This window comes from Equus caballus, chromosome 9 (genome assembly GCF_041296265.1).
Source record: "Equus caballus isolate H_3958 breed thoroughbred chromosome 9, TB-T2T, whole genome shotgun sequence".
NCBI lineage: Eukaryota > Metazoa > Chordata > Mammalia > Perissodactyla > Equidae > Equus > Equus caballus.
In genome coordinates this window covers 88,931,062-88,955,652 of record NC_091692.1, presented here as the reverse complement: position 1 = coordinate 88,955,652, position 24,591 = coordinate 88,931,062, and the positions used below count along the sequence as shown (strand labels likewise).

General features: G+C 48.4%; 1 protein-coding gene across 1 annotated transcript in view; it reads right to left on the bottom strand.

Moving 5' to 3' along the window:
* TG (thyroglobulin) overlaps window positions 1-24,591 on the bottom strand; it is a 243,041-nt gene that overhangs the window by 154,412 nt on the left and 64,038 nt on the right. The window contains exons 25-29 of the mRNA XM_014728161.3: window positions 22,458-22,649; window positions 15,051-15,215; window positions 6,451-6,516; window positions 5,345-5,425; window positions 455-592 (exon numbers count right to left, since the gene is read on the bottom strand). Of these exons, the coding sequence (XP_014583647.3) occupies window positions 455-592; window positions 5,345-5,425; window positions 6,451-6,516; window positions 15,051-15,215; window positions 22,458-22,649 (642 nt within the window). The remainder of the gene's footprint in view (window positions 1-454; window positions 593-5,344; window positions 5,426-6,450; window positions 6,517-15,050; window positions 15,216-22,457; window positions 22,650-24,591) is intronic.

Below are 24,591 nucleotides of genomic sequence, written 5' to 3'. Positions count from 1 at the left end.
TGCGAAAATTTTGTGAACTTCAGGAATGATCTCCCCTGCTCCCACCCCCACGTCAGACATTGCTAGTGGTGTGTATGAGCTCCCTGATGGGGACGGATCACGATTGATTCATTTCTTTGTTTTCTCATCCCCAAGGTCAAACACAAGGCCCAGAACATACTGCAGTCTCAATAACTGCCTGTTAGGTAAAGGATGGATGGATGGATGGATGGATGGATAGATGAATGGATGGATGAGTGGACGATAGGTTCTGGAAGTAGAGTTGAGACTAACTACACTATAAGCTTCTTGAAGATACGGGAGATGCCCTGTCTGTCTTCTGTCTCATCCATGGTACTAACTCTGAAGTGATCCCTGAGTTATGTCATCGAGTTTATCCTTATCTGTTCTCAAAGAATCTCAAGATTCCTCACCGCAGGGTGGGGAAACAAGGATGAGGTCTAAGGATACTTACGAGAAAGGCACCACAGGTTTGCCTGCTGAGGTGAAAAGAGGTGCTTGAAAAGCCGGTGCTGCTGGCTGGGCAGGGACTGACTTCCATTGACAACAACCTGGCTGAGGTCCACTGGGGAGAAAAGCTCTGTCATCACATCTGAAAAAGAAGGAAGGAGTCCACTTCCTTTGCTTTATCTCCATGGTGACTCTATCTGTCTGTCTGTCTGTCTCTCTCCCCCTCCCCACACACACACATACTTTCAGGCTATGTGAGGCCAGAGAAGTTCTGGAGTCAATAGGACTTGTAGGGTTCTAAAAAATGTTTTGTTTTCTCATCCCCAAGGTCAAACACAAGGCCTAGAACATAGCACACCCTCAATAACTGCCTGTTGGTAAAGGATGGATGGATGGAGGGAGGGATGAGAGGAAGGATGGACCCAGAAAGTCCTAAAAATTATGAAGTTGCAAAATCTTAGTCTCTTGGTTTGGAAGACATCTTGGAAGCCATCTGGTTCAATTCTTCTCCCATGGCAGGACTTTTCCCCATCATATTCCTGGCCGATGTCCCTGCAGCCCCATGACACGTCTGTGCCGACCACAGCAGCCCACCCCATCATTAAGAAGCTGTGGAGTCAAACCTGTCTCTCTGTAAATTTGAACCCCTGAGGCTCCTTCTGTCTTCTGAAGCCACGTGGAAGTCCTATCTCCCTCCCAAACATCAGCCTTCATCTGTGAAAACAGCTTTCTGCTCCACTCAGCCCCATATTTGAAAATTCCAGCCTAACGATTCCCCAGACTTTCCTTGCATCTTCATACACCATGATTCCTGGCTTAAGGCTCTTCCTGGGTGCCTGACTGCCCAACGATGGAAGTCCAAGCTTTCTTCTTGGTCCAGGCTCTACCTGCACTTTGAGGCTTGTCTCAGTTGCCTCAAGTCACACTCCAGAAGCATGCAGATACTGGTAGCTCCAGCTCATCACTGCACAGCTTCTGCCCCAGGACTATTGCCTGTGCTTACCCTCCATTTACACCCTTCCTCCCCATCTGCCTGGTCCTCCTGTGCTTCAAGGACTAGTGCTGTTCCCTCCTGTTATGCTGTTTAGTGGCTCTATAAAGAGATTCTCCAGTGCCGAGACCCACATCCCATGCCCGGGGTGGGGGTATTTCTGCACCTCATGAGGGCTCTGACTTCCCAAAGGGACTTACACTGTGGTGTGAAGCAGTTCATGGAAATGAGCCAGGGCGTGTTTACAGTGTCCCTTAGCTCGGGGCTCTGGCACAGGGGCATTACAGCCCATGTACACCCGACTTTGCCTTGGTCCGGAGCACCCTCCTAGCAGCCCACCTTACACGTTCCACCAAGCAGGCTCACAAAGACTGAGCCTCTTCACCAGCAACAACCACCAACAGGGAGAGAAGCTTTACAGCGTACAGCAAGGCCAGAAGGTTAGTGCTGGCCCAGACCCTGGAGACCACGATGCTGCCCCCTCCGCCGTGAGCCACAGCCCTTTGGGTCATTGTATCTCAGTTTGCATGCCTGTCTTCCAGCTGAATGGCAGTTGGCACAAGGAAGGAGAGCACAGAACACCTCTTAAGACAGCAGAAGAAGGAAGAAAAACAATACAGCAGGCCCACAGGCACACTTAAAGTTCCTTGAATCGTACTTTGCCCTCAGAGCCTTTGCACAGGCTGTTCCCCTTACCTGGAACACCTTCTCCCAGACGTCCCCTGGAAATGTCTGGAAGATCCTTCCAGGCTCCTCTGAGAGGCCTTTCCTGACTCCTGCAGGCCACCTATTCCCACTGCACTTGACACCTGCTCCCATTACAGCCCTGACACATTGTCCTGCAGTGACTGGCATGTGGGAATTCTCACAAGTCTGTGAATGTCCCAGGGCACAGCATACGGGCTCAAAACATGTGTGGTAGATGTCAGAATGGATACTGTGGTCACCCAGCTTACAGCTGGTGTACAGGTCACATGAGGAAGAATTCATTTTCTTCCTGTTCTGTCCAAATTTTGCACTCCCTTTGAAGGCAAGGAGGCCAATACGGGGTTTGCCAGACGGGAGGCTGCTCTTGCTGGTCTCCTGTGTGTGTCTCACAGCCTCAGACTGATTGGAATAACCCGAAACAGAAAGGGGAAAAATCCTCGCTGTGATTCGAACCAGGGAGGTCATTCTCAGGGATGCGAGGAGCACAGGCCAGGTAAGTGAGCCCTCGGAGAAGCCACTGGGCCCCATCGTGGAGAGCGGATCAAAGTGGTTTCTCCTGCCGGGGCGTCATCTTCTTCAGTCCAGGAATGTAATCGGCTGAGAAGGGGAAAACCGAGCCGAGCTTTGGCTCGTCACCCTGAATCCCTCCAAGGTCTTGGACGGGGGCCCAGCCCCGCTTCTGGTGAGGGAGGAAGGGGGGGGGGGTCCTTCCTGTGGGATCATGTGACAGTTTTGTATCGGAGGCCCTGGCACAGTGTATAATGATGGATTTCACAGAACCTTCTTGAGTGCCGTGAAATCATTCACGTCTCCGCTGCCCCGAGCTCTACGGCTGCCCCTAAGAGGCCCTGCTAAGGTTGGGGGATGGCAAACGCAGATGCCCCAAGGCAGGAAGGGTGAGCAGGAGTGTACGGTGCCAGGTGAGGAGCGGAGCAACAGGAGAGCCACGCCCTGGCGGAAGGGACAGATCAACTCAGTTCAGGGGATGGTCACAAGGCCGAAATTTGAAGCCAGTGTTTCTAGAGCTTTTCCTCTGTTTTTCTCTATAGAACCTAGAAATCTGAATTTTTATATAAAAATCTCCCAATTTAAAAATATTGGCTCACTTAAAAAATTAAAAGTCTATTCTACAAATCAAACAGAACCCGTCTGCTTTGTCAGCCAGGGGCCACCAGGACTCGCCCTGGCCTTTGCTGTCTGCAGCTGGTGTTCTAGAAGAACCCAGGCTTTGGAATCAGCTGCTCATGGTTTGAGTCCTGGTGCTGCTGTCTGCTTAGTGTTGGACTGGCTTAAAGAGGGAAACTGAGGCACTTTAAGCCCCACGTTCCTCATTGATAAAACGGGAATAACTCCCGTCAGCAGAGTTGTCATAAAGTTTGCGAGGTGATGTATATAAAGCACCAAAGGCAGGGCCTGGCCCCCAGGAAGCTCTAGGAGAGGCTTGCTGTCTTCTGCTCCCCTCCCTGATGAGTTATGGACTCATTCTCGCTTCAGGGGGAAAGTGATGGCTGGCAGCAGGTAACCTTGAACACGGGCCATGTGCCTGGGAGGCCCCCAAGGCCAATTTGCTAGTGTGAGCAAAGATCAGAAAGGTGAGGGGCCAGGTCCTTGTACAGAAGGGACCCAGCCAAAAGCTTGCTTATGAGAACAAGGAGGGGAAGGCTCCGGAGCTGGTGCCCCGCCCCGCCCCCACCTGCTTCTAGCACTCTGCTGGTAAAATGGAAGCTTCCACTGGAAAACCTCTGAAGGTGCAGAAGCCATCACTGCCAAGAGGAGTCTGGACAGGAATACGCCCTGTGACCCGAGTTTTGATGCCCAGCTGAGCTCTGCCATCAGACAGGCAATACAAGAAGCGAGACGGAATGAGAACAAAGCCTATGGAAGGTGTGCTGTGAGCCAGGCTCTGTACCAGGATCACAAACACCAACACCGCCATTATCACATCATAACAGCTACCAACCTTTGAGCCTTTGCTCTGTGCCACCGCAGGTTACAGAGTTGCCTCCTCTAATCCCACAGTCGCCCTATCTCACGGATACTGCTGTTACTCTCATTTATTGAAGGAGAAACTGAGGCTCAGAGATGGTGTCTCAGGGTTGCACAGGCAGACAGAGGCACAGCTGGGATTCCGACCCTGCTCTCCTGACCTGAGAACCTGCACTCTTAAGCCAGGACACAGCCCCCGAGTCCCATAGCCGCTCTGTGGATGCAGAGTGAACTCACCTTGCCAAACGACCATTGGGGGATGAGCCCCATTTTGGGTGGTTTATGTACATTATCTCATTTGATCTGCACGAGAGCCCTGGAAAGGGGAAGAAACTACTATTTTGCGGGCATCTAAGTACCAGGCAGTATGCCAGGTGTTTACCCGGCATGTGATCTAATGGGATAAGAGGAAAGCAAGGTACGTTCCACACATGAGGGATCGAGGCTCTTCGCAGATAAGCAAAGCACCCAGGGCTGTGCAGCTAGGAGTAAGTGCCAAAAAGAGGCTCAAGCTCTAGTCAGTCTGCTTTGCAATGTGATGCTTCTCCCACCATGCCACACTGTCTCCCTGCGCCGGGAGACCGACCTGCCTCCTCTCTCCCTCCTTCTCTCTTCTCCTCTCCTCAGCTCTCCTCTTCTCTTCTCTTTCTCTTCCTCCTCCCTCTCCTCCTTCTTTCTCTCTCTCTCTCGTTCTCTCTGAGTCTTAGCTGCACCCAAGTAATAGCAATCATAGACTCCGGGGATAGAGAAGTTTTGGATGGCACATACATTCTGCCCCTATGCATGTATGGATTTATTCCTTCCGCTTAAAATGACTCTCTCTAAAGACTCCTACAGACATCTCCTTCATTAAACAATTCAGAATATTAACATTTTGCTCACACTCTTGAGGGTTTACATAAGTGAAGCCACTGACCACTGTCAGATGAAACTTGCTCTTTAATAATTTTTTTGCTTGTTTTACTATTATGGCTGTTTTCTTTTCCACCAGCAGTGGTGACTTTGCAATGATTTGGTCTTTCTGTGCCAACTGCCCCTCTGAGGAGCTGTCCATATTCATGAAATGGCTACCTGGGTTAGAAGCTCAGAGGGGAGTCTGCGGCTGCATGACCATGTTAATGGGTCCATTCCTTGATTAGATCCTTGGCATCACCATCTTGTCTTCACAGCCAGACGCTCAAGTACATAAAAAGGTTTGGGGGTTGTTACCTGTTTCTGTTGGAGATGCTGGCCTTGGTTCCCTGTCCCCACTACATCCCATAGACTCAGACCGAGACCCCATGTCGGAATCTAGGAGGAAAAAAAGGATTGTCATTCTAATGTTGGGGAGGTATGCCTCCGGTCAACCCCAGAGGAATGGTAATGGCAATGTGGGAAGTCTTCACAGTCCACAGCCAGGTGCCAGGGACAAGAACTGGCACAAATTCAGTGGCTGGTGGTAAGGAATGGAACCAGAATTCATACCCACTCACTCTAAGTCCACACTGTATGCTCTTTCCCACTGTTTCACTTTACAAGCTGGAAATAGGTCACCAGTCCTATCTGGGGACTGGAGACGAGTGAGGGGGAATCCTGGGAAGGGGAGGGAAGTGGTACAGAGGCCGGGCATCTTTCCTCATGCCTCTCACCTGGTACCTGTGGCCATGACATGCCATGGTCACTGCTCGTCTGCTCCCTCCTGAGGCTGGGTGCCCTTATAGGTCCAGACTGTGCCTCACTCATTTCTCTCACCCCATACCACTCAGACTCATCCCAAATGCCTTTCACCAGCCCCGGCTCTGAGTAGTGCTTAATCAACATGCAGCATACTCAAAGGAGGACAAACAAAACCGAAAAGAGATGCCAAATGTGCATTTCCTCTGAACCCCCACCCTGTTCCATGCACCCACAGTAGATTTTCTCTAAGCAGGAGTCCATGGCACCACCCCCTTCATCCTGTCCCCTCACCCTGACCTCAGAGAGAGAGGCCCCCGTGGCCGAGTCCCCTTAGAGAAATGCCTCCCATAGTTTGCAGCAGCGTCCAAGCTGCCAGCCTAGTAACAAGGGCAGCTTGTGGTCAGAGAACTTGATCTCACAGCAGCCAGTGCTTCCTTCCTCCCTCCTCTCTCGGGTCTCTACACTTTCCATTTTTCTTTTAGACTCTGGTATCTTATCTGATGAGACCTGAGGCCCTTCTCCTCCACACAGAGCGCTCACTTGCAAAGTAAATCTCTACACTTTCCTCTCTGGGGAGCAGAGCGCCCTGTGAGCGAGAGGTGGGGCTGGACAGTCTCAGGTGACCCGTGTCCTGCTGCCCCCTCCCCTACAGAGCTTACCTTTCCAGAGATACACCTGCTGGAAACTGGTAAAGATGCCCTGAGGTCCTTCCAGGGGGGTCAGACCTGCAAAAGAAGGTGTTTATTTTTATGAGCTTGAGTGTCCTTACTTTTACTGGGGACCCACCATGACCACAACTGCCTCCCCTCTCCCACACCGGCCCCTCCTGGGCCTGAGAACTCTATCTCCCACACAAGGTGCGCCCCCAAAAAGAGAGCCTTCTTGGAGCTCTCTTCCAGATCCCTGGTACAAAACCAGAGCTGATCAGACCTCAGATATCTTGTCCAGGGCACCAAAGGGACTGTTGTGGTGAGGGGTCATGAACCTGTGACACAGAGAATCACTTAAGGAACTGGAGATTGGCCTAAAGAGAATGCAGCTCATAGGAGGCTCAAGAGCTGTGTTCATTTTCCATGTCATTTAAGTCCCCTGAGACTCTTGCCTTATTGGCCAATGGGGATGGTAATTGTGAGGACGGGAATAATGTACAGAAACCCTCTTCCGCAATCCTCAGCATTTGATATGCACCCTATTATTGGTAGCTGCCATTATTTAATTTCTTACTAATATTAAATTTTCTTTTCTGCCAAACTACATTCCCCTGGATGTCACACTGGATGAGGCTGGATTTGCCACACCATTTCTTGATGGTCCGGGTTGCCTCTCTTTCCTTTGTTCATTCACCCCTACTATCCTGCCAATTCCCTCTGTGATCTGAAAGGCTGAGAAAAGAGCTCAGAAAGCACAGAGTCTGGAGGCAAACAATCCCACACACCGCAGGAGACAGCTGCTCACAACTCGAGACATCAAGAAATGATCGCATTCTGTTGTAATTATTAAGAGCCATGTATTACGATAGCCAATTTTTATTAAGGGCCATTGCCCATCACTATAATGAGCACCTTCCAGACACTGTTTAATTTTAACCTCGTGGGTAGGCATTTTTGTCCCCAATTTCCAGATGAAGACCAAAATCCAAAGAGGTTAATGCCAGAATTCAAACCCCACCTGTTTGGCTCCATAACCCATGCTCTTAATGACCACACTAAGGAGAGGATAATGTATTTTAGAATTCTATCCATCCAAAATGGCAAACATTTGTAAAGGTTCTTGTGTTTAAAGAGGTTCAGTTAAACACTGAACTATCTGGAAAACTCAGCTACTAAAAGGATGAGTCCTCCCAAGGATGACCATGGTCTTTGTCTGGGGTGAGCCAAAAATACTGAGTGCCACTTCCATTTGGCTTTGCCCCTGCAATGGGAATAAAGAATGATGCTAGAAGTTCTCAGGCTGCCTGACCTTGGGATAACACATTTCCTCAAAGGACCCACTCACAATTCTCTCATAGCCTTCTTCAGATGCTGGGAGGCATTTACAAAAGTTGGGGGAAGTGAAAACCTCTGATATCTGGGAGACCCACACTTCCATCTCTGAAACCTTGGGACTTATTCTACCCGCTACAGAGGAGAGCGCGTCATATACTCCTGGGGCACCAACACAGAGCAGGGCCATCTGCTCCGTCTGTTCTGGTTCACAATCTCCTTGGGGTAGCATTTGCTTATTAGGAAGGCCAGGCTAGGAGAATTTGGACTTTGTCACAAGAGAAAATAGAGAATTTATTTTTAAAATATTTTTTTTAAAAAACATTTGAGAATTCTTTTTTGTTTTTTTTTTAAGATTTTATTTTTTTCCTTTTTCTCCCCAAAACCCCCCAAGACATAGTTGTATATTCTTCGTTGTGGGTCCTTCTAGTTGTGGCATGTGGGACGCTGCCTCAGGGTGGTTTGATGAGCAGTGCCACGCCCGTGCCCAGGATTCGAACCAACGAAACACTGGGCCGCCTGCAGCGGAGCGCGCAAACCCAACCGCTCGGCCACGGGGCCAGTCCCTATTTTTAAAATATTTTATACGCAAATCTATTTGGTATACTGACTCTTTCAAATTTTATATATATATAAAAAATACTATTTATTATATATGATTATAATTATACATATTTATTATATATAAAATACTTATTTATATTATCTATAAAATATATAATATAAAATTATACATATTTATTATATATAAAATATTTATATTTATTATATACAAATATACATTATATATAATTATATATATTCATTTATACATAAAATACTATTTGTTATATATGATTATAATTATATACTTATATATAATATATATAGTATATATATTATATATAATTATAATACATACTATATATAATGCACATTATTATATATATAAAATATGTAGATATTTTTGAGTAATATATATGTAAAGTAAATGAAATTTTCCAAATAGTTTAGGCCATGCATTGTGATTTTTATCTAGCCTGTAAAGGTTGGAGAAACAACATCTGACCTCTAGGGTGCTTTGTTGCTCTCAAATGTAAGACTAAAACCAACACCCACTTTAAGACATAGGTTACCATGGGATAACGTTGAGCATTTAGATTACGGACGCTCGATAAATATTACTTCACATTCCCATACTTGGCCCTTCCCAAGAGCCATAATCCTTTAGGATTATTATAATCCTTTAGGGAATTCCAAGAGAAGGCCCTTCGACAACCAGCAGTCCCCATTTCTGACTTGGGGAGTTGGGGAGCCTTCATGTTCTCCGGAACATCTTGTTTATGCCTGGGACATGTGACCTGCTTTGCACAGAGTGGAAAGGAAAATCACACGTCCCCTCTGTCGCCTGGAGAACAGCCGGTGCGCCACACAGGTGTACACAGGTCTTACACTGTATTTTCGGCCCAGAATGCACTGAACTGTGATAGGAACAGGATATTTTTATACACTTTTTGTCCATCTCAAGACAATGGAGTCCTATGTCTTCTAGCCTGGGAAATAAGATGGGTCTTAACCTCATCCTCGTTTTTGCTCCTTTCAACACAATTCAATCCAATGGAATTCAGTTAAACTCAGCACATGAATCTTGAGCTCCTTGGTAGATTAGAAGGTCACCCGGCCAGCATCTACAGATTGTTGCATCCTGGGGAACATCTTTATTAATCACCACTGGGAAATTATATCCCCTTGGTGGTTTTCATTATTAAAATGATTGTCAAGTCTCCATAGAAAGACATAGAGAACCCTGAGGTAGAAGAAATGATATTGCCCTTTTTCCTGTTATCTTCATCATCTCCCATCACTATCTCTACGCCCAAACTCACCTCCTCCTACACTCTCTAAATCACTCGACGCTACACCTTCTTCCTGATCACCTTCTCAGAGTCATCCTTGTCTCCTCCCCCTTCGTCAGTCTCCACATCCAACCAGGCCATTTCCTAAACGGTCCTTAAATCCTCCCCTCCTCTGATCCCTCTCTCTCAGCTCAGGCCTCATCACACCTTCTAACATCTAAGAGCCGGTTCTTGATGATCTCAACTGCCTCACACTCAGCTCTGTCTCCAAGACACCCATCTTCCCAGTCACGTCTAATGCTTGCTTTCAGGCCTCTGCATCATTGCACATACTTCTTCTCTCTGCCTAGAACTCTCGTCCCCTTTCACTTGGTTAACCTCTACTCTTTAAGAATCACGGTCTGCATCGCCTCCTTCTAGAAGGCTTCCTTGAACACTCTGGCTGGATTTGCATGGTGCTAAACAAACACCTCCATCTTTAATTTCACACTTGACAGCAATTGTCCAGCTCCTTGAATATAACAGAGCTTCTGAAGTTGGGATCTGGGCCTTATTCCTCCTTGTACCACCCACACCTAGCATAGTCCCTGCTCAGCAGTGGTGTTCAGCACATAAATGAATGCAAGGAGGAATGAAGGAGGGAAACAAAGCAATCAGGGATTCTCAGAGCCCACCAAGCAAACACAGAGCATCAGATTCCCGAACACACGAAGGCTGGCCACCAAATTAATTTCCCTAATGTAGACTTCTGACCCTGCACTCCAGTCCCCAAAACTTGCCCCATTCAACACTGTTGATTGTGAAAAGCACACAGAACCAAAGCAAACGTTACTCCTTCTCTTCTCTGCTAAACAATACTTTAAGGTAGACGGTTTTGACTGTCCAGACATCTGGCCCCCTCCTTCTACAATAATGGAGTTAGAACATCCCTGTTTCCACACAGCCGCCCAGACCCTGACTCCTCGCTGCTCTCCCTGGAATCCAGCCTGCGGGAACACACTCGCATTTAGAACGTGGGGAGTTGGCGTGGAGCCTGATTCTTCAGGGTTAAGGGTTGTTGTGTGGTCTTAATTTACACCAGAACACTTCCGCAGAGATCATGTGCTGGATCTGGGGTGGGTAGTTTTAATCTACAACCCGGGAGAGGGCAGGATTCAGAACTGGAAATTCTAGGTTTCAGACCCTACCTTTATTGGCTGTCTTCTCTTCTCTGTATCACTTCTCCCATGTCTCTACTCACCTTCCTTGCCCTTCCTAAGTAAAATACACTCCAGAATCCTCACCTCGAGCTCTGCTAAGCACATGACAACACACAGTCAGTGACAGCCATTGTAAAGAACTAATACGGTCATTTTTAAATGGTCCATCCTATTTGTAGGTGCTCAGCAAACATCTACTCCACAGGCCTCTGATGACAATGAATATCATAGACACCTTGTAAGTTTCTCCACCTAGCTCTCAGCACCCCAAGACAATGACAATCACTGACACAAGACAGACTCCTGTACGGGGAATGTCAGCATCACAGTGAGCCTCACTATGGCTCAACGACGTGAAGCCTCGGGACTCAGGATGACTCCAGGAGGATTTCTGCCAACGCCTGTTTTTCCTATCAAATTTTAAGTCCCTATGGGGATTAAGGGACTTCTAATCTGCCTATCTTTCATTTATTTGCACTTCAAGACATTGTCAGAAATGAACCATATGCGTTCCCAGAGTTTTCTAATCCTTTTTTCTCAGAAATGGGAAGATCAATCCAGCCAGCACCAAATAGTTGAAAACATCCGGAGATGTCGGTTGGAAATCTGGGAAATGCACACCCTGGATGGGCTCCTCTCTTGAGCACACATGTCAACCCAGGCACAAATGTTACACAGCAATCAGATGACAGACAAAGAAGCCAGGACAAGCACTGTGCCTGCCTATGGGATGGAATGGCCTCCGGGTGATTTGTGGAGCTGTTTATTTGTTGTTGCTGCTATTGGAAGTCAGCCCTAAACACCTGTGGAGAAGATGACCTGGAAGATGCTTAACAAATGAGGAGAGACGTGCCAAAGGGCATTCTGTGTTCCCACAACCCCTGTCTGTCCACTAAGATGGGCAAACCGGGGGCTCGCTCTACTTTAATAATTTTCCTATCTGTCTCCCCAACTAGCCTGTGAGCTCCTTACAGCAGAAACCACCGCACCCATCTCTGGTCCAGCAGCTGGCCTGGGATCTCACACCCAGCAGGTTCTTGGGATGATGGTGGATGTGTCCCCTTCTCTGTGGCTGCTCACACACCTCCCGGCTCACCTCCACAACTCACACCTGATCCTTCAGCTTTCCTGGACCTCTGACCCCTTCTCCCCACAGCCTTGGAGTAGAAGGTGCTAGTAGCTGACATTAATTATCCAGTTAATTATCCAGCAGGCCCCAGAGAGATGTCCAAGAGCAAAATTCGCAACTGCCAGACTCCTTAATCTGCTGGTACAATGTAAGGATGACTCTGAAGCCCCTTCTTCTTCCAGTAAACTCTATGTGGGACCATCATAGCAGCAAGCAGTTCCAAGGGGTGCAGAGGGGACCTTCCACTGATGCTTTGCTTTCCAAAGCAATTGCTTTGGGCATTGAATGCAAAGAGAGTTTCTTTAAGTGTGACCCATCATCGCTCTGAACTTCACTATCACGCGTAAAACTCGGATATGATCCACTTGCCTCACGGGCATGCCAAAAGGATCGGGAAAGCTGGTGGGTGTGAAAACACTTTGCAAAATACAATACGGATATTGATGTGCTTGCTGTTTGAATTTAGTGTATTCCTTCAGGTTGTAATTTCCTGCAACTGGCAATCAATTCACTTACAGTTCGTGAGTAAATGCTAATTCTCCATTAACCAGGCCATCTGCTGAACCAGACCCTCACAGTAAGTACCAGTGAGCTGATCAATGAAAGGAGGATGTCCGGACCAGAAGTCTTACAGGGTGCCTCTGTTGGATGCAAAATTGGGGGATGAGAAACTCGGGGTTCAGAAAACAACAGCTTAAACTCCAGCCCACAGGGCATGTCAGCACTTTATTCTGTAATATGTAAAAAAGTAGGCTCCTATTTTGCAGATGGAGACCTGAGGCTAAGGGTTGTTAACTGCTTTGAGCAAGGTTACAGAGCTGGGCGGGGGAAGCAGGATTCAGCTCCAGGGTTTGCAATGCAAGCCTTGCTCCATAATCTCTTGTATCTACTGAGTGCCCACCTCGCTGCAGGCAGTGTTCCTAGAGCTTCACACACATCCCGCCTTCACTCCTCCCACCCTCCCTGAGAGTCTTCATTATCCTCACCGTGCAATTGGGAAGACCAAGGCCCAGAAAGCTCTTGCAATGAATAAGCATTCACACCGGGGTTGGAATCCTGGGGTCTGATTCCAGAGTCTGTATTTCAATAACCATCTAACCAATTGCTGAATGGGAAGGAAGAGGCTGGCCTTCAACCAACTTTGGGAGGGACAGAGTTCGTCTTTATATCCCCAGCCCCTTCCTGTGCACTTTCAATCCGCTCTAAGGTCTCCCTGTCAGTTGTTCAGATCCCTGGAACACTCACTCCTCTTTTCCTCCATCAAAATCTGTGGTTAGGAAAGGGTATCTATCAGCTATTCACACTTTAGTAAGAATAAAATCATTATGTTTCTTTTCCCAGGGGTTAGTCGTACTTAAAGACAAACCTCTTATTACAGAAAGGAAGGACTGGTGTCCTCTTGTTCCCATTTGGAGGTGGCCTCCAGATCAGTCTATGTATAAGGCAACCTCCAATTCAGAACATCATCAGCTGCCTGAAATCCCCGTCAAAGGGCATCCCTCTTTAAGCTTTGTCTGTACCCCAAAATACACATGTACACACAGGGCACTTTAAAAAACCAAAAACTTCAAAAGTCATTCGGGAATCACTCCTTCTGAGGGAGGCCAGACAAGGGCACATTCTTCGTTTCTTGGGCATACGCCACGCACATGCTCTGTGTTAGGCAATTCACTCTGGATTTATTGCCCATGAATATATCATACATCTTTCTCCAAATGCTCATTTTCACCCTGGGCTACCTCTCATATTAATAGATACCATATGTTTTCTATCCACCATACAAATAAGCTATTTGATTTTATTTACTCCAAAAGAAACTAAGCCTCCTGGAATCCCACCAAATTCTGCAATATTTTTTCCAGGCTTTGGTACGTACACGCTCTGCAGATAGCGTGTTTGTTCTCTGTGCCAGGTTTATGCTCGATGGTGTGAATCCAGCAATTACTAAGGCACAGAGCAGTTCTTAAAATATAACAGAAAACAACAACAGATTTTAAAAATGATAATAATAATATCATCTAACATCAACGCTGTGCATCAGATACTCTCCTAAGCTCTTCTCCTGTGTCACCTGTAAGTGCCAATGTAGGGAAGTGAAGTAGAACGTCACTTTGGAGCCAAATCGCCTAGTTTCAGGTCCCAGCTCTCTACCTACAAGCTCTGGGACCTTGGGAAGCTCCCCTCCTTCTGTGTGCCTCAGTTTCCTCAGCTGTAAAATGGGGATGATGATGATAACAGTGCTTCCCTCGAAACGCTGTGTTGTGGTGCAATGAGGGGGTGGGGCAGGAGATGACTTCTAGATATGATGCTTGTAAGTTTGTGAAAAAGAGAGGTCAGAAGAGCTTCCAGAAGAAAGAAAGGGAAGAAGGAAACTCAACGGTTATTTCTGTTCATGGAACCCAAGTGGTGGGGCCCACAGTCCCTTGGAACCCCTGTCATTAGAATGGGCGGTGCCATTGTGACCACCTGGAATTTCTAACTCACAGAGCTGGGAACAGACCCTGGGGACATTGATTTGGGGAACAGATCGCATTTTGAGCCCCAGCTCTTCATCCTCCTTGTAGTCACACATTTTGCACAAGGGTCTGCATTTCCTGCCACTAAAGGGCAGGCTATACCTCCCCCCACCCCAACTTTCAGCCGGGCCGCGTGGTCTGCCTCGGCCAGTACAATAAGGCAGAGTGACAGTGTCAGGGCCAAGCCTCGACGTTTAGAGGCCTGGCTTATCCTTCCTTGTTCTCTCCCGCTTCTGCCGTCTGCATGAGAAGAATGTGCCCATCCAGGGCAGGGATGAGAAACACGTGGAGCGGGCCGAGCCCACCCCAGCCAAGTCCAGATGAGATGGGCCGACCCCCTGATGGGCAAGCTCAGCGCAGCCGCCCTGCCGAGCCGGCCCACCTCCAGCCAACCTGCAGCCTGAGAGCCAGGCCGACGCCTTCCGTGGAATGCTGCTCCGACGCTCTGGCTGTTTTTTATGCAGCATTTTTGGTACAGTTTCTTTTCAGAAGTATAAATTTTTCAGGGTTTGGAGAGGGCTCCTAAGCGAGCGGCCGAAGACCTTGCCGGTTAGGAAAATTAATTCTGAAGGAACGTGGGCAGAAGGAGGACACTTACTCTTGAACTCCTGACCTCCCAGACGCAGCGTCACCTGGCGGCTCCCATGGTCATAGGTCACACCAGGACAGGTGGCGCTGGTCTGTGCTTCAGAGGGGTCCCTCCAGTCTTTGACATTGCAAAGCAGGACATCAGGGGAGCTCAGGAGCCCGCAGATGATGGGACCTGCGGAGCCACGAGAGGGAGGAGAGGTTGAGGTGATGGGGAGCACACGGGGCCCTTTTAGAGACTCACCTCTGTGCCTGAGAGGCTTGTAGGATGGGGAAAGGTGACAGAGACACTGGCAGGAGCCTGGTTATAAATTAGGCTATTTTTCTTTGATCATCCTGCAATTGTCATACTGGCAAATTCCCAAGGGGAGGGCCACCAGTATGCCCCTGACCCTTTCCTCCTCCATTCAAGTCCCTCTTCATGGGTCAGCAGCAATGACGACACCTCTGCTTCATGGGGTCAGCAGCAATTATCCTCCAATACCTCTGGGGATCTTGCTGCCAGAATCCTGTCTCCATTTTCTACCCCCACCCAACACCCAAGAGAATGATTTTCTGTGTGTGTGTGAGGAAGGATGGCCCTGAGCTAACATTTGTTGCCAACTTTCCTCTTTTTGCTTGAGGAAAATTGTCACTGAGCTAACATCTGTGTGAATCTGCCTCTATTTTGTATGCGGGATGCCACTACAGCCTGGCTTGATGAGCGGTGTGTAGGTTCTGCACCCAGGATCTGAACCAGCAAACCCCAGGTCACCAAAATGGAGTGTGTGAACTTAACCACTATGCCACTGGGTTGGCCCCCAGAATGATCTTTTTGAGACTTCGAGGGAATAAACAGCAGCTTCTCTCTCTCTCTCATGCATGCACGTGCACACACACATACACTCAAAGGAGCTCAATCCTGAAAGGACTCAAAGGAGTATTTAGATTCAAAGCAAGGAACTACTAAAAATCAAGAGCTGTACCCCAATGACACAAGCGACCCTGATAGGAAGTGAGCTCCTTGTCTCTGGACGTATCCAAGCAGAGGCTGTGCACCCACATCCCTCGGATGTGTAGAGAGAAATCTACAACTAGGGAAGGGATTGGACTATTTTGTTCTGAATATATCTTCTAACTCTGAATTTCAGAAAGCTGCCCCAAAGTTCTGACTCCGTTTAGACCCCCAAACTAACCGAATTCGACAGTGATGTTCGTTAGATAAACATAAGCAACTCAACTGTTCTGGATGTCTGCGACGCGCAGCCACCACAGCGAGCGCTTTACGTATAGCAATCCCCTTAATTCTCATGGACACTATTATCTCCATCTTACTGATCAGGAAACTGAGTCTCACATCAGTTAAGTACACTGCTCAAATATACTGAGATCTAGAAACTGAAGAATTTATTTATCATTTGGATTCATAACCCTGTTAGGGAGTATAGTGGTTCAGATTCTCCTGGGGAAAAAAAAAACGGAAATTTACCCCACCCCCCCACAACTCTCATTTCCTCCTTTATCCTATTTATGTCCAAATCCAGATAAGCTTCAAACTCTCCTTTCACCAAAATTTCCCCAAAGGCGATGATTCAGGGATGTCTGACTTACGAATTTGACATTTTGTCCTTCTCCCTTCTGCTGGCCACTTTTAACCTGCAGTAGTTAAAAAATCAGCAGCAGCAGCATCTCTGTGCAAAAATGTCACCTTGGAGGTCCTCTAATGTGGTGGTTCCTAGACCAGGGCGCTTAGACTGATTATATCAAAAACAGGGGGAGAGTTTTGAAAATGCTTGTTCCTAGGCACCAACCACAGAGTTTCTGACTTGACAAGTCATGTGTGTGTGAGGGGTGGGGGTTGGCATGTGGGAATTAGTATTTGTAAATAGCACCAGAGATGACTCTACTGCACAGCCAGATTCCAGAATCCCTGAGCTGGTTAGACCACCTCATTTTACAGATGAGGAAACTGAGGCACAGAAAGGGAGAACGGTGGTGCTGGTTGCTGAGAAGTAAAGGAACAGCCAGCAGGCAGCCCCCCTGCAAGGCCCAGACGAGGCGTGCAGCCCAGGCGGCAGGGGTGCAGGCAGAGCCGCTGAGAACCCAGGGGAGTCTAGGCTCTGTGATCTACCCACCTCACAAGCCAAAAAACAGACTCAGGGAGTTAAACAAAGGCTGCTGTACTTTGCCTTCTGCTCTCAGACTCTGGCAGAGAAACCCCTGCCGCTTTCTTCTTGAACCGGCGCTCAAGTGTCAATGGGAACTCTGTGTGTCTGAGCGGTGGGCCCAGCTAGAAAGTGGAGGTGACTTTGCTGATCGCGTCCTGCTGGCTTCAATTACACTCCCGCAAACCTCGGGGCCTGCGAGTCCCTCTGAACCCCGCTTCCAAGTAGCCTCAACCAAAATGTACAGAAATGTCCAGAAGCCTCATGCGTTTGCATCAATAATTACCAGTGGAAACAAAGCCATTTAGGAATTAGAAGTCGGAGGAGACTGAAGTGTGGCTGGGAAGGGAGCGAGTGGAGAGGGGGAAGGAGGGGGAATCTAGGAGAAAGTTAAGTGACTTTCCAGACGGAGGTAGAAGGATGCAGCGGGATTCTGTTCCTGGTCATCAGCAGATCCAGCCAAAGCTTTAGAAGTCAAAACCCCAAATGTGCCCATCAGACGAGACTGAGAAAAACATCTGCCTGGTGTTCTGCGTGTGCCTCGAAGGGAGCCTAACTTGCAGCCTCGCAAGGTGGCTGTTCAGCTCAACATAATTCACAGATCACAGGTGACACTTGGAGGGGAAAGCAAGCAAGCTGCTAGCCAGAAATGTCGTGGAAAAAAGGGTTTTGTGGGCTTATTGCTCCACGGAACAGAGTCATTATTTTATATATGATCCTAAGGAAAATGAAATCAACTTTTCCAACTTGCAAAATCATCTGGTCTGGTGAGGAACTGAGTGTCAGGGGAAATTGTGGGGTCCTCAGAAAAGACATTTGGTTTAAAAGAGGTGAAGGCATCCTGGATTTGAATTGCAGTGTTTCTAAATATAGACATACACAGCATACATAGACATATATACATGTGTGTAGATATGTACATGTGTGCGTGCGTATGTGCGTATATGTGTGAGTATAATTATCTGTCTCTCTCTGCATATACATTTTTGCTTGTCTAAATACTAACGTGAATGCCCATCATATAATTATAGAGCATTAAACCCAGAAGGAATTTTAGGACTCAACATGCTCCAGTCCAGGCTCCTGCCCTATCGCTCCAGCAAATATTCCCATTTCGGCCACCGCTGCCCACTGTGAGCTGACCTCAGCATTTTTCAGTGGTCGCCTTTTTTGCACGCTCAGCAGCATCCCAAACTGTCGACAGACAGCCTCCTGGCCTTCCACCTTCTCCGCCTTGGTTTCCAGGAAGTGCCTGTCTCCTCGGTCTCCTCCTGCCCGTCTGGCCTCCTGTGTTCTGTCCTCCCTGCAGATCGTCTACCCTTTAGGCAGATGTCCTTTAGGGACCGGCCCCAGCCCCTCTATCTTCTCACCCTGGACCTTCTTCCTAGGAAATCCCACCCACACCCACACCTCTGACACCACCTCAAGGCCGGTCATTCACACATTTCCATCTCCCGCCAAGACTCCGCCTCTGAGCTCTGGATCTTTGTATCCAAAGGCTTAGTCCACATCTGGTGAATGTCTTGAAGGCACTTCAAACTTAGCATCCCAGAAGGACTCAGGACCTGCCCAAATCTCCCTGCCCATCACCAAATCCGCATCTGGTATCTTCCATTATTCACCACACAAGCAAACTATCCAACCCAGTGAACAAGGTAGAGAGGCAAGAATGATCGGACACCTCCCCCTTCCTCAACACCCAGTTTCCAAAGTCCGGTGGATCTTGCCTCCTAAAGGTATCTTGAATCTGCCCTCTTCCCTCCAGCTCCACTGCTGTCAACCCAGCCCCAGCCCCCTCTTCCCTGGACTACTGGGGTGGTTCCTAACTGGACTCTCTACATCTACTCTAACTCCCTATCCATGACCTTCTGCACACTCAGGCCAAGGTGCTCACTTCAAAATTCAAATCTGATCATGACACTCCTGTGCTCAAAACCTTCAATACCTTCTTGCTGTTTTTGGAAACAACCTTTAGTTCACCCTACAATGTTCTCCATGATCTAGCCCTTGCCTGTCCCTCCTGCCCCTTCCCAAACCAGGGCCCACCTTCCCAGCCTGCTTTCCCTACTCCAGTGACCACAGCTTCCTCTCCTCTCCCCTTCTGTATCATGCTGAGGACTTCTGTACAAAGCCCTCCTACCACAGGGCCTTTGCATATGCCATTCTCTCTGTCTAGAATTATCTTCTCTCTTTTCTTCATGTAGTTAAGAACTGCACATTGCTCAAGATTTAGGGAAGTCTTAATTTATCTCCCTGAATAGGACAAACCATTTATTATATGTTTTCAAAGTAATACTTACCTCTTCTTCAGAGCTTAGCAATTAACAATTATCCTTTTCTCTCTATGTATCTGATAGAAGGAGGTGGAGGCGGGGAATAAGGGATAAGCTCTTTGTACTGGGAATTAGGACACCTGAGTTGCAGTGCACCTTGCTGCCCACTGGAATTCGGGCATCAGGCAGGCCCCTTCCTCTCTTTGGAATCAGCTAATTTCACCAACATCACTCTGCACCTGCAGCGTGCATGGCTCTCCCAGGGGCTGGGGACAAGTGGCTAGTCCATAGCACCGGAAGTTTTAGTCAACCAGGGAGACAGACACGTGAACTCAGATGCAAAGAGAAGGGAGGAACTAATATTTCCGGAGAAAGGAAGCATGAGTGGGACCTAGAGTTACACAGTTTGGAGGGTGGGGGATCTCGACTCGGGGGTGGAGGTGGGAGGATGATGAGACAGCAATTAAGAGACTGACGCAATTACCAAGAAACAATAATACAGGCCTAAATACAGACAGCGGAGGTGAGGATGGAATAAACTCAATCCCCAAAATAATGAGGAGGCAGCAACAAGACATCAGAGCGAGGAACTAGAGAAGGGGAAGGAAGGTTGTAGGGCAATCCAGCACGATTCCCAGGCTTATGGCTGGAGTGACCTTCCCCGAGATGGGATTCATAAGGGAAGCAGCTCGTTTTGGGTGAAAACTATCCATTCATTTAGAGCCCTGTTGACTTTGAGATGCCCGCGGCCCACCCAGAGGCAACATCCAGACAGCAGATGAGGGTGTGGATCTGGACCTCTGCTGAGAGGTCTCACCAGAGCAGAGAACCAGCTGGGGAGACAGCAAAACCTGTACAGTTAACCTCTAAGGAATGAGCTCAGGACGCTGATGGAAGGAGCAGCCTGGGTAAGAGAAGGGGTCTTGGAAGTCGGGAGAGGGGCGCTGAAAGAACTGGGCAGCAGTCAATAGGGTCGACAACCAGAGACACTCGGGCCAAGGAGGACAGGATGGGGCTCCTGGTGACTGGTGGGCAGGTAGCAGCATTTTGGGGAGAGAAGGAGTTTCAGATTGCAGGGTCTGGCTGTGGTGGCAAAGGGGAGAAATGGAACAGGAGCTAGAGGGAAGCCACGAGATCAACAGCCCCACTGTGTTATGCTCCTTAACATAACACACAGACAGTAGAGACGGGGAGACAGTGAGGGGCACCGGCTGATGGCACACAGGGTGAGACCAGGAACGAGGGAGGACTGAGGCCCCTGAGGAGGCGGAAGTGATGCGCTTTGCCCTCCAGAGGCAGGTTAGCCCTCGGCAGGGCAGGATGAGCGGATGCTGGAGCTGACCACAGCCCTGCGTGCCGTATATGGTGGGTGCTTTAAAAACACCTGCTTACCGATAAGCCCAATGTCACGGTTCATAGTCCTCAGAACTCACGGAGTCTCTCTGCCTCTCGCTCAGCTCACATGGATGCACGCTCTGGTCCAGACTCTCTCTCTAACCTTGCCATCTAAATGCTACCCATCCCTTGAGCCCTCTGTGACCACCGAGTCCCCTTGGTATCTCCCTCCTTTGTCCTCCCAGGCTCCAATGGTCTCGACACTCATGCTGCCTTGTCTATGGAGCCTGGTGCAGAGTAGGGCTCAATCTGTGTTTGCTGGGTGACAGCCCGAATGAAGGAGTGACGGTCATGGTCCTTTCACGGTACCCCTGCCTCACCAGCCAGACTCTAAGCTCCTTTCATCTATTCCCAACCCCTAATACATTAGATTGCACATATACGGTGGTCAATTAAAGCTCATTATTGACTGAAAGCGAGGGTCATAAAAAGATATATAGGGGGCCAGCCTGGTGGCGCAGCAGTTAAGTTAGCACGTTCCGCTTCTCGGAGGCCCGGGGTTCACCAGTTCAGATCCCGGGTTCGGACATGGCACCGCTTGGCAAAAAGCCATGCTGTGGTAGGCATCCCATGTATAAAGTAGAGGAAGATGGGCATGGATGTTAGCTCAGGGCCAGTCTTCCTCAGCAAAAAGAGGGGGATTGGCAGTAGTTAGCTCAGGGCTAATCTTCTTCTTCTTCAAAAAAAAAAAGACCTATATGACTACTTCGATTTTTTTTTAATCTTCAGAATTCTCCACAAGCTGAATGCACGAAGTCACATAATTGGTTATAGTTAAGTCTCCCTGCAACTAAGTTAATAGACACAGGAGCCAAATCCACGCCCAGCATTTTGCACCTGTTATCTTTATAACAAGTAGTCAAAGAGGAATTATCATTCTCTCTATTTTACGGACAAAGGAACTGCAACTTGATAGTTTAAGCAACTTGCCCAAGATTGCACAGACAGAAAGTGGCAGAGCAGTGACTAGAACCCAGGTCTGTCTGACGCTAAAGTGCCTTCTCAACCACTAGGTTATGTAGCCAAGTACATGGATTTATTTCTATTGCAAAAGAACAGAAAATTCCAGTTCTATTGATCGCAGGACCTGGCGCACAATAGGCACTCAACAGATAATCATTGAATGAACGATCACGGGTGATGGGAATGAATTGCCATTTTTTGACCAAACGTGGCCAGCCCAGGCTTCAGAGGTAGTATAAGATGCTGCTGAAGATACACCTGGGCTCAAATCTCAGCTCCATCACTTTGAGAACTGTGTGACTATAAGTAAAGGGTTCTAATTCTCTGTGCCTCAGTTTCTCAGTTTGTAAAATGGAACTCCCAATGCCTCCCCTGAAGACAGCAGTAAGGAGAATATCAGTATTACAATGATTACAACGTGTAGTGGCTTGCACATATGTGACACATTGAAAGGGTCACGGCTTGTCCCTGACTTTGTGTATGCAAATATCACCTTCTTTGTGGATGGGGTCACCTCATGCCTGCAACTTCCCACAGCCATCCCCATGCCATATATCCCAGTTTCTGTGACCCAATGCAGTCCCTGTCCTTTGTCCGACCATGGGTCGTGGTACAGGGGCCTGGCCCTCCATGCCACATTACCTCCTTGCACCTGCGCGAGGATGAAGCCGTCACAGCACGAATCACGGTCACATGCAAGAAGACAGAAGAGATGGGCCTCCGTCAGATTGGCTCCTGAGGCTGAGAACACGACAGGGTTGTACACTCCGGAGAGCGTGTTCTGGAAACCAGTGTTTTGGAAGCTTTTCTGACTAGCTGTGGGGAATTCTTGGCCTGGGGAAAAAGCAGAAAGCATTTTTTAAAAATCTCAAAACAATGCAGAGTTGACCAGACGTCACTGGTCATACGACAGTGGACCCTCTCATCGTGCTGGGGCAGTGCGTGGTCCAAGACGAGATGCTCTCTGTGCCATGAAACTTCTGCACGTGCCTGTGTATGAAGAGCGAGGAGCCCGCCTCGGCCATGGCCACAGCCCCAAACCTGACGGCAGAGCCAGACACACGCCCATCACTGCTTTGACAGTCTCAAGGGGATGTGTGGAGAACTGGCATTTATGACTATTTTTATTATTACCAGCAACTACCTATTGAGCTCCAACTGTATACACAGACACCGTGACAGGTGCTTTACCTTCGTGACTGCGGTGCATTTTCACTGCCCTGTGCACTAGCTTCCGCCTGCTCTGCTATCAGAGGGGTTACTGTAACGCAAAGTGGTTTGAACACGGGGTGGACAGGAAGCTGTGCGGCCGTAACGCTGCAGCTGCACTGGTAGATTGACAGTTTTCCCCAACATCCCATTTCCTTGTGCCATCAAACAGGGTGAATGCAGCGCACAGAATCAGTGGAGCGCAGCAAGCTGCAGAGAAACGCGGGACTGGACCCAACGCCCATCGGCCCACGTTCTTCCTCTTGCCTCAGACACCACCAGTTCTGTCTCCAAAGTGATGATTCCAATTTTCCCTTCTCTGTGCAACTGGTCCTCGTCTCTATAACTCAGCAGCCTACACTCTTCCACATCAGGCCACCTCGCCTTTTACACTAACTGTTGCAATTCTTGGGGATGGACTCAACGTCTTTTTTTAAACCAAATCGGATCGTAACTGTTTTTGTCAGTCCTCTGTTTAGAAACGGCATGGTTTGGGTTTTGCCTGTCCCTAACTCTAGCTTTCCCATAGCCTTGTATTTTTAGAGCATCATATTGCAAACATGAGATTTTTTAGGGATATATATATATATATATATTGCAGTCCAGCCAAAATGTCTGTCCTATTATGATGTCTATTTTACATTTGAGGATGGAGAGCCTTAACAAGTGCACTGTCTTGCCTGGGTTTACACAGCTGGTGGGTGGCAGAAGGGATGCCAAGGCCTGTGCTCTTCACTACCCTGACCTCCCGCCAGCCCAGGAGTTCACCAGGTCTTACCGACTTGCACACCCAGAGGTAGCGGAGAGGCTTACAGTGTGGGACCCAGGAGCACAAGCTTAAGAATGAGGCAGACCTGACTGCAAACCCTGGCAGCACCCCCAGCAAGCAAGTTCCTAATTCCTCAGCTTTCCCATCTGTACAGTGGGGATGATAGAATGTAATCCTCATGAATTTTGTGCAAATAAAAAGATCTACTGTACATAGAAAGGCTGAGCAATGAGCCTGGCACTTAGCTGATGCTCAGTAGATATTTTGCAGGTCTCCAAACGGCCTGCATCTTCTTCCTCCCAGCACTGGCTCACTCAGCCCCCTCTGCCTGATGCCCTCTAACGGTGCCAGCAAAGCCCCCGCCCAGCCTCCACCAAAGCCCAGCTTAACTTAAAGGGTCCATCACACAGATCTTTACAGTTGGAGTTCATCACTCTCTCTTACATTCTGTTCACACCTCTACTCAAGGCTGCATCGCCCTTTCCCCTGTATTTAAGCCGCTTGCGATGGTGTCTGTTTCCCCCACCAGCTTGCAATTTCCTGCAGCCATTCCCTGCCATCTGATGCAGTAGTCACCAGCCACATGTGACCACTCAAATGTCAATCCCAGTGCATCAAAGCTTATGTTGCAATAGTCACAGTCCAAGCGCTCAGCGGCCACATGTGGCCACTGGTTACCATTTTAAACAGCAGAGATTTATAGAACATTTCCATCACTGCAGAAAATCCTACTGGACGGGGATGCCCTGGCCTGTAGGGCTGTAGGGCTGTAGGGCTGTAGGGCTGTAGGGCTGTAGG